This window comes from Onychomys torridus, chromosome 20 (assembly GCF_903995425.1).
Source record: "Onychomys torridus chromosome 20, mOncTor1.1, whole genome shotgun sequence".
Lineage (NCBI taxonomy): Eukaryota > Metazoa > Chordata > Mammalia > Rodentia > Cricetidae > Onychomys > Onychomys torridus.
Genome location: NC_050462.1, coordinates 22,359,803 through 22,370,898, shown reverse-complemented (window position 1 = coordinate 22,370,898; position 11,096 = coordinate 22,359,803). Strand labels below are relative to the sequence as shown.

At 34.1% G+C, this 11,096-nt stretch overlaps 1 protein-coding gene across 5 annotated transcripts in view; it reads right to left on the bottom strand.

Annotated features, from left to right (window-relative positions):
* Window positions 1–363: 363 nt before the first annotated feature.
* Mgat4c (MGAT4 family member C) overlaps window positions 364–11,096 on the bottom strand; it is a 255,566-nt gene continuing 244,833 nt past the window's right edge. For all 5 annotated transcript variants that reach the window (XM_036169807.1, XM_036169808.1, XM_036169810.1 and 2 more), the window contains 2 exons: window positions 4,693–4,840; window positions 364–2,623 (listed from right to left, as the gene is read on the bottom strand). In XM_036169807.1, coding sequence (XP_036025700.1) covers window positions 1,482–2,623; window positions 4,693–4,840 — 1,290 coding nt within the window. In that variant the 3' untranslated portion in view covers window positions 364–1,481. The remainder of the gene's footprint in view (window positions 2,624–4,692; window positions 4,841–11,096) is intronic.

The following is an 11,096-nucleotide window of genomic DNA, read 5'->3' as shown; positions in this document are numbered from 1 at the left end:
TGCAGGTAGCACAAAATCATCAATTAAAACAGTTTACAATCATCACACAGCATGTTAATATGCTTTGTGGACCAGTTTTGTTATCTAATTCAAGGCAATCTAGCAAATTACCTGAAACCTAAATAAGACATGGGACAGAAGCTAATTGAATAGTGGTTTGGTGGTTAAGAGCACTTTGCTGCTCTTACAAAGGACACTGGTTTGGCTCCCAGCATCCACATAAGATATCTCACAATGACCTGTAACTAGAGTTTCATGGTATCTAAAACCCTCTTCTGGCTTCTGCAGGCACTGTACAGAAGTGGCATACATAGACACATAGGAACAAACAAATAAATGTTAAATAAATAAATGCATACATACATGAAAGAAGAAAGAAAAAAAAGAAAGAAGAAAGGAAGGAAACAGAAACCCTAAGTTTTGGTAGGAGAGATCTCCATAGATAGAAAAGAGTGTTGTCTGTTACTCAGAACAAACAAACAAAAGAATTCCTTCATTTGTTATTTGAAGTAATAGCCCATTGGCTACAGGAAAACAAAAGAAAACTAGTTTCTGCAGATTTTACCTTTCTCCCATGTAAGACAGCCATTTAATCTTCCCAAAATATGATAAACTACAACAATTTCAATCACATGAATTTTAATATAAAAAATATAAAATCAATTTCAATTTGTCTGCATATACTGAAACTGTTTGGACAAATGGACTATCTATAGGCCATCTCTCTATGTTAATTTAAGTTATCCAATGCAACCTTAAAATACTGAGCTTGACTTCTTTTTTTTTTCCCAATGGGAAGTTAGGAATATATTTCTTCCCACAGAAAATTTATTAACAAGTGCTCAATTAAATGTTTGAAAACAATGAGCACTGTTCATTTTCATAGAAATAACCAGAGAAATGACGAGTTTTACCTCTGCTTTTCCACAACCCTACTTACACAAAATAGTCTGTTGTAAAGATACCACATCTATGAGGAGGTATTAATTGTAGAAATATAGCAGTCAGTGAGAGCCTAAATTTCCAAGAAAAATATCCCAGTTTATGATTGCAACCAACTGCATATTCTCAGAGATTCTTTAATAAGAAGCTGTTTGATCATATAATGAATTATCAATTCATGAATAAGTGTACACAGTTGGCAACTGTGTTTTAATTATCATCCAACCAAAGAAAATTTTCATTTTAAATCACTCACATCACTCTTTTGACTATTGGTTGAAATTGTGGAACTATGAACATTTAAATATATGAATGACAGCAGCTTTAACTACAGAATGATATTCACCCTCAAAAGTGAAAAAATATACAAGAGTGTGTGTAGTAAAATTACAATGAAATCTGCTGAGTTGATCAACTTTTTCTGTGACACATCACATCCATTGGTTGCCTTCCAAAAGACAAACGTAGCAAAAGAGGAAGATAGGAAAACCTGACACAGGAAGACCTGCTTCAGAAACTCAGTGTACTGACTTAATTGGCTAGGAAGTCCAAATACTGATACTCCGAATTATCAGCCATTCTTTTTGTGTTTTGGTAACGCATATCCTCATGCAGTGTATGTCAAACGGAATTTTTTGATTCACATCTGACATTTCAAAGTTTCCATTTTTGAAGTCCCCCAGTCTTAAGTAAGTATCACATTGTCTTATTTGTTTCCTTAACGTAAGTTTTTCCCCAACATCTAGAGCTCCATGGTGCAAAATGTCGTTCTGTCGGTCTTCTGTCCCCGTATTCACTTTAATTTTTTTAATTGTAATTGGATTTTCAAATATAATGACAAATGTGTCTCCTATTGAAGGTGGCTTTCCCCAGAAGTACTCATCAACACTGCTATAAGCCTTGCTTGCTTCATAGTTTTCAAAGACGTTCATGTTGGTGTAGAGACTTGCAGGAGGGTTATCTGGGATGTCGAATGACTCCTCTTCAAAGTCATCATCCTTCAGTTTATTCTCAGTTCCTTTATAGGATGAGTAATAGCCCATGTGCTGAAAGAGAGAAGGTTTAAACCGAATCACGTTTTTCTGAGCCAGCAGACCTCGGAAATGAGTCAATAGCCAATCACAAGGCATTTCTTGATAAAACATTAATAAAAAATGGGCCAGGCGTGGGAGATCATGAGAATGATAGAGCTTACCAATGTAGCCAAGCTTTGAGAATTCAAGAGTTACCCAGTAAGTGCCTTCTAAGGATGCAATGACTTTCTTGATGGCAGTTAAGAAATTTTTGGAACACCGAACATCATCTTCAAGCATTACATAATAGTCTGAAGTATTGGCACAAAAATTAAGCAGAAATGCATAGTCTACATTTTGCTTGGAGCGAAATCTAACTCTATCTTCTGGGTCATTGTAATTTCTTTTAAGACCATCCAGAACTGGATAATATTCTTCAGGAGCATGTATAACCATTAATCTTCCTGCAATAATGTGATGGGCAAATTTCTGCATAATATCTTGGACCATAATATCACGCCAGGATGAATTAAAGTCTGCTAGATGCACCACTACTGAAATTTCCTTTAATTCCTCATAGCTGGACTGTTCAAAAATTGATTTTATTGTCTCAAGTAAATAGTTTCCTTTTTTCCGTTTCACTGACGAGAGTCCAATAGTGAGATATCCTGAGCAAAATAAATCAGAGGAAGACAAATAAAATGTTAGTAGGTTTTAAATAATGTAACAATAGGAATCAAATAACCAAGATTTAATTTCTTTAGGCCTGCAATTAGTTAGTAAATGATTATGCATTGAACATTTTAAGATTAGAGTATTAAACTAATTTATCAAGGGCTACAGTGTTTTATGTACATTTGATGTTTTATATGAATCACAAATGATATCTCTTGAGCAATCTAATATGGATCTTATCAATATTATTTTTGAATTAAGAAAATGAAAGTGTTCTAAAATACTCTGTCTTAATATCCCTATATATTACCATTAGAAAAGAGAGACAGAAGTTCAGATACAAACGTATTTACAAACAAGTCAGGCACAGCACTTCTCATTTGTAGTCTTAGCAATTGGATGATGGAGCTGGAAGGACTGCCCTGATTTGAGCATAGTTTGGTGTTTACTTTGACTCAAAAACCAAAACAAGACAAATACAAATGAACAGTGTAAAAAAAAAAAAAACAGATAATATCTACAAAAGTAATGGTAATTTTATAATTAAGGCTTCAATCTAGACTCAAGTAGTGAGAATGAAAAAAAAAAACTAGTCATTTATTTAAATTGTCTTTAAAATTTTCAGATTGTATATTTCAGTTTCTATATCACATCACTATTTTTACTAAAAGAATTAATAGGCAGACTTCATAATTGTATTTTGAAATTTGCCTGATATGTCTTATAGAAAAACAGTTTCATAGGATTTATTTAAAAAAATGATTGTATCACTCCCCAATTACATGGTTCCAAGCTTTGAACTTACTGTTCATTTGTTTTGAAAGATATTTTGCACTGATATCCATTGGAAAAAATTTTCCTAGATTTAAGTAAAAAAACAAGAACTGGATATTTTTATGGTAAGAAATATCCCCAAGTGCATACTGTTTACCTTTGACAAGCATTATCGTCTTTCTAAAGTCTAATTTCATATCATGAAGACTCAATAAAATTTGTTAATAACCATTGAGTGAAAATAAATATCTTCATATGTGTAAGGCTTAGGGAGTTAATATGGGCCTTTTCCTGATACCATAGGTATGTGTAACAAGCCCAGCAAATGTCATTCCTCTCTTCTGCCATTCCTATCTGGAATGTATAACATAAGTTACTGACACCCAGTAAACAATCTGTCATGTTTCTGTCAATATCCAGTGGTAACCACATGCTGGATGGAATTTCATTCTTTGTGCTTTTAATAAAACCAGAACACACAGAAGTCACTAAAAGGAGCTCTACATTTTGAATGCTTATATATTTTTTTCCCAGTAAGAAAATCTTCTTCATATTAGTTTGAGTAAAACTTTGTTGTCTTAATGAATCCTCCCCAACTTGCATTTTAAGATGATAAATCTTTGGAACAATCATAATGTTTATGAGAGTTCCAGTCATTAAACCTCAACTTCTGACAACTTCTGACAAAAATAAAATAAAATAAAAAATCCTGCCAGGCAGTGGTGGCTCATGCCCTTAATCCCAGCACTTGGGAGGCAGAGCCAGGTGGATCTCTGTGAGTTCGAGGCCAGCCTGGGCTACCAAGTGAGTTCCAGGAAAAGGCAAAAAGCTACACAGAGAAACCCTATCTGAAAACAAACAAACAAACAAACAAACAAACAAAAAAACAGGAAAAAAAAATCCCTAGCTCATGATAATCTATGATAACCCTTTATAAAATAGTTCACTGTCAAAATCACATTCAAAATTACTTAGATATTATAAAACTAAACTATCAAAGATGGGAAATAAAAAAACACCGAAATATTTTCAAGTTAAATGGATAATTAATTATTTATCTCTTTTATGGCCCTATAACAATTTTCTAAATGTTTTTAATTAAAATTTGTTATGTTAATAGTTACTGGTTCAGAATGTATTTGCAAAGTTTGAAGATCCTTCTTAAGCTATAGATCTCACTAATCTCTCTCTTAATCTTGTGCTATAGAAACATAACAAATTATCATTATTTTTATGGAAATTTCAGTGTTTAATGCAATTTTTAGTAAAAATGATTAGGGATACTTACGCTTTCTCTGTAAAGGTGTTGCAGCTAGGTATCGATAGGTGACATTTATGGTTCCTGAGAAGTTAGATAAATCCTTGAATGTGTGAACATAGCGTTCAGAATTAAGTTGATGTGTGGATGTTTCTCTCATGAGCTGCTTGTCACCTTCCTAAATGTAAAAAATATACATGCAAAATTAATAAACAATAAGTAACCACAGATTAGGTGACTATCTCCTTACACATTGGAAATATGGGTAGTGTGACTATTTAGAAAGTTATGTAAATCTCAATTATTAGCACATAATCACAAGGTCATTAACATTGATCTGATTTCTTCCCTTTAGCTTCTGCTTTAAACTTTCTCACATTTAATCATTATTTTGAAACTCATTTGATTTTTCTATAGCATGAACTATTGTTCTATTTTTCAGCAAATCAATCCTTACTTGAAAATCCCCATTGCCAACACTTCAAAATTCTAAAATTTTCAAAACATAAAATTTGATGATGATCAATTTGAAGCTTTCACCTGAGATTATTTCCTTCCAGATTCCTCAGAATTTGAGCCATATTAATCTACTTACCCTTCTACAAAGGCTTTCATATGAAAAAAAAGCATTGATTACAATATTTAAAGAAAGGGTAGGAAGTGTTAACTATAAATAAACGAGTTAGATTAAGAAAAAATTGTTACAAAGTTTTATTGATTCATTTATAGATGATCTTATAAGGCCATTGTGGTGGACTGAATGAAAGTAACCCCCATTTGCTCATAGGCATTGACACTGTTAGGGGGTGTGGCCTTTAGGAGTAGGTGTGGACTTGTTGGACTAAATGTATCACTGAGAGTGGGCTTTGAGGTTTCAAATGCTCAAGGCAGTTCCACTGTCACTGAGTCTGCTACCAGCAGATTGGGTTGTAGAACTCCTAGCTACTTCTCCAGCACTATGCCACCCTGAATGCAACTATGCTTCCTGGCCTCATGGCAATGGACTAAACCTCTAAGCCTGCAAGTCAGACCCAGTTAAATACTTTCCTTTAAAAAAATTGCTGTGGTCATGGTGTCTTTTCATAGAAATAGAACATTGACTAAGATAGCCACATAATTTCAAATTGTTGAGAACAGATAGCCATCATCCTTTTGACACAAAATTGCTCCTCTAAATATGTCCTCCAATAACTTCAATTAGAATACATTTGTGCCTAGTCAGAATGAGTTGAGCTCTTGTTGTTGTTGGCTTCTCATCTTTCTTATTGTGGTCTTTCTCTCTGTGTGTATATATGCACATGTGAACATTTGTTTTTTGTTTGATGTTCTGGCTAAGATGATTAAGATTATTCATATTCATTACAATTAATGTTTTGGTGGTGGAATTTTGTGTCGTTACATCAACAGAAGTACTTACATTTAAGAAAATTTTCAAATTCAGGTTAACTATGTCCTGTTAGCCATTATTTCCTTTTGTTTCCTCTAAGGTTTGATACAAGTTCAAAGGCAGATTTTGATAATCTGATAAAGTTGTTATTTGCCATAATTTATTAGATTATTTCTGGTCATATATACTATGATTCCTACCACATATTTTGAGATAATCTGATTAGGAAGCCACGTTTCTTTTTGGTAAGTTGTCTGCTTCACTGTGTATTGTCAAGAAAATATATTTCTAGTGTTTGTGGTAGCAACTTAAATATGTTAAGTGCAAACCACTAAGACTGTAGAAAAAGTAAATTCTTTAAATGAATTTTGTCTTGCTTACTCACATGTGGTCAATAAAACTTTAATTAAATCTACCCTGAAAAGACTGGATAAGATTCAGACACAAGTTTTACCTTGATTAGAGAACTGAATACTTAGTAACTGACTAAAAGGGGAAAAAATAATTAAACTTTAAAATCCATGGGCATATTTTTTTCATAGGATAAAAAAATAATTACTGGAATATAACAGAAGAGCTAAGAATTCTTACCTATGGGCTATACAATTAAATGAAGGAAATTCCATCCTACAGTCTTTCAAATATTGAAATATTATTATGAAATTTATTCTGTCTGTGCTAACATATTTCTATGTTTTATAGCATTTTAGTAATTTGAACAAAGACATTTTAACAAGGTTTATAGGATATTTATCATGCTCAAAAACAATATACTTCTGAAATATCTGCAATACAAGATTAAATTAATTTTTAAAATATATTATTTGAATATTCACTGAATTCTGATTATCCTAACTCTCTCATGCATAAATAATATTATCTATCTCTATAGATCAACATGTATACATATACAATTAATGTATTAAACATACAATTTAGGATTGCTACAAAGTAACTACAAATTATCACATAGATTAATTCAACAATAATGTAATACTGTATATCAATAGAAGACATGAAAACATTTCTACAAATCCACAGTTGTCTCTATGCTGTATACGTTTTTATATTCTGTTATTACATGAGGTTACATGCTAAGGAAACCATAAGATACTGAGTATTATTTTTAAAGATTCTTTCCTGAGCATGTAAAATTCTAGACCTTTTCTGTGATAAAATGGAATATATATTAATTTTGGTTGAAGGACGTAGCAGAATATTAAATGAAACAGAAGTGATATGGAAGTAATTAATTCAGTTTCAAGAACAAGCTTCCTAATACTTTTAGCATCAATAAAAATGTAACTTTCACCTGAGCCTATCTGGTTTGTTGCTTTCAAAGGCGACTGAATGAACATCCAGGCTCCCTGGATGCCTTCTTTTCTGCAGAAACTATGCTATAGTGTGTGTCTCAGTAATAAGGCAAAGCTTTATGACAATCATTTTCTGGATGGTAATACAATTCAATGGCCTCACTACAGTCTAAATATATACCCTGGTGGCTACTTTGATGATGCTCACAGCTGAGAGGCTATGTTGATTGGGCATGCAATGCCTCTGCCATTTAGTTTGCCTTGTAAAGTACTTGTCTCTTCCACTGAGTTATGCCTCCCTTCCAACTGCAAGTCACTTATCTTTCTAAAACTAAAGCAAATATACCAAGACATTAATATGCTTATAGTTTCAATGGTTTCAAACCACAAATAAATTTTCTAGCAAAAAGAGAATTGAATGCAGTAAATAACTCTAGAGATGCTAATTCTGTTCATCTGATTTCTCACAATTACAAGTATTGTTTCAGCAATACAAGAGAAAGACATTGAGATTGTGCTTAGAAATTGTATGCACTATGACATTATGGAGGCAAGATAAAACCCAAAAAAGATAAGCTTATGAAAAATAAAATGAAAGAGGTAAGAGGAAAAGTGTTAATCAGAAACTATATTGTATTTTATTATGAGAGACAGTTTTCAATAAATATTCACATTTTAGAAGTGCATATTAAAAAATAAGATTTATTTGTATAGAAGTTGTATAAATTGGGGTACACAACTCTGCATTTTGATTGGTTGTGTTTTTCTGTAATGATCTCTGTCTGTTGCAAAGAGAAGTTTTCTTGGTGAGGGGTAAGAGGCATACTTATATCTGGGTATAAAGACAAATATTTACAATGTAATTGGGGACCATGCTGGTTTACTACCATGGAGGTTCTCCTCCAAGATCCATGAATTCACAGGCCCCAGGCAGGTGGCTAGGTTTCCAGTAATAGGAATGATTTCCCTGCTATAAAGTGGGTCAAAAGCCCAATTATAGAGCTGTTGGTTGCCACAAAACTATGCATATCACTATTGTATGTCTGGGTTTTGATCCATGCCTGTCATTGCAGTGGTTCATAGGCATCACAGCTGAGCAAGAACACAGTTCCTGTACCTATGTCTCAGGGAATTGTTGTGGAAGAGAGGGTGGAAACACTTTAAGATCCAGAAGAACATGAAGTTTGCCATAAGAGTCTGTCTTCTAGGAATATCACAAGCTATACTAATGAAGTCTCACCAGCATGAATGCCAAAATATATGCTGAACAAGGACAATAACAATAGATATGCTAGTGTGGATGGGGAAAAGCACACTAGGTCCCAGTTCTACCCAAAGAATGACAGAAAACTGAATAATGCAGAGAAGAGGAGAAATTGTCTTTCTTAGGGGGAAAAAAGAGAATACTAATTGGTTATTCATTACCAAATAGAGTGTGTGTGTGTGTGTGTGTGTGTGTGTGTGTGTGTGTGTGTGTGTGTAAGCATGCATGTGTGCATGGGCACATGTGTCCATAACAGCAATTAATGAGAGAACAGGATCAGAATTAGAAAGAAAGCTAGAATGAGTATTTGGGAGAGTTTGGAGGTGGGGAAGGTGAGGAGGAATATTGTAATTATATGGCATAAAAATTACCAAGAACACATCAAAACAATTATCCACCATGATCAAGTAGGCTTCATCCCAGGGATGCAAGGGTGGTTCAACATATGAAAGTCCATCAATGTAATAAACCATATAAACAAACTCAAAAAAAAAAAAAAACACATGAACATCTCACTAGATGCAGAAAAGGCATTTGACAAAATCCAACACCCCTTCATGATAAAGGTCTTGGAGCAATCAGAAATACAGGGAACATACCTAAACATAATAAAAGCAATCTACAGCAAGCCAACAGCCAACATCAAATTAAATGGAGAGAAACTCAAAGCAATACCACTAAAATCAGGAACAAGGCTGTCCCCTCTCCCCATACTTATTCAGTATAGTACTTGAAGTTCTAGCCAGAGCTATAAGACAACATAAAGAGATTAAGGGGATATAAATTGTAAAGGAAGAAGTCAAGCTTTCCCTATTTGCAGATGACATGATAGTATACATGAGTGACCCCAAAATTCAACCAAGGAACTGATACAGCTAATAAAAACCTTCAGCAACATAGCAGGACACAAGATCAACTCAAAAAAATCAGTAGTCCTCCTATATACAATAGAGAAACAGGCTGAGAAGGAAATCAGAGATACACCCTTTACAATTGCCTCAATGATATAAAATACCTTGGGGTTACGGTAACTAACATGGGAAGGACCTATATGACAATAACTTTAAGTCCCTGAAAAAAAGAAATTGAAGAAGTTGTCAGAAAATGGAAAGATCACCCATGATCATGGATAGGCAGGATTAACATAGTAAAAATGGTGATCTTACCAAAAGCAATCTACAGATTCAACGCAATTCCCTCACAATTATTCACAGATCTGGAAATAATACTCAACTTCATATGGAAAAACAAAAAACCCAAGATAGCCAAAAGAATCCTGTACAATAAAACAACCTCTGGAGGCATCATGATCACTGACCTCAAGCTCTACTATAGAGCTACTGTAATAAAAACAGCTTGGTACTGGCATAAAAACCAACATGTACACCAATAGAATCTAATTGAAGACCCTGACATTAACCTGCACACCTATGAACATATAATTTTTGACAAAGAAGCCAAAAATGTACAATGGAAAAAAGAAAGCATCTTCAACAAATGGTGCTGGAATAACTGGATGTCAATGTGTAGAAGGCTACAAATAGATCCATATCTGTCACCATGCATAAAACTTAAGTCCAAGTGGATCAAAGACCTCAACATAAATCCAACTACTCTGAACCTGATAAAAGAGAAAGTAGGAAGTAGTCTTGAACACATTGGCACCAGACATCACTTTCTAAATATAACACCAGTAGCAAAAACACTGAGAGAAGCAATCAATCAATGGGACCTGTTTAAACCGAGAAGCTTTTGTAGAGCAAAGGACATGGTCAACAAGACATAGCGACCGCCTACAGAATGGGAAAAGTTCTTCACCAATCCCACATCTGACAGAGGGCTGATATTCAGAACTTTATAAAGAACTCAAAAAATTAGACATCAAAATGCCCAACAGTCCAATTAAGAAATGGGCTATAGAACTAAATGGAGAATTCTCCACAGAGGAAGTTCAAATGGCTGAAAGACATTTAAGGAATTGCTCAACATCCCTAATTATCTGGGAAATGCAAATCAAAATGACTCTGAGATACCACCTTACACCTGTCAGAGTGGCTAAGATAAAAAACACAGAAGACAGTTAATGCTGGAGAGGATGTGGAGCAAGGGGAACTCTCCTCCACTACTGTTGGGAATGCAACCTTGTACAGCCACTTTGGAAATCAATATGGCACTCCCTTAGAAAATTGGGAATCCATCTCCTCCAAGACCCAGCTGTAGCACTCTTGGGCATATACCCAAGGAATGCTCAATCATACCACAAGGGCATTTTGTTCAGCTATGTACATATCAGCTTTTTTTGTAATAGCCAGAACCTGGAAATAACCTAGATGCCCTTCAACTGAAGAATGGATAAAGAAAATATGGTCCATATACACAATGGAGTACTACTCAGCAGAGAAAAACAATGACATCATGAGGTTTGCAGGCAAATGGATGGATCTAGAAAAAATGATCCTGAGTGAAGTAA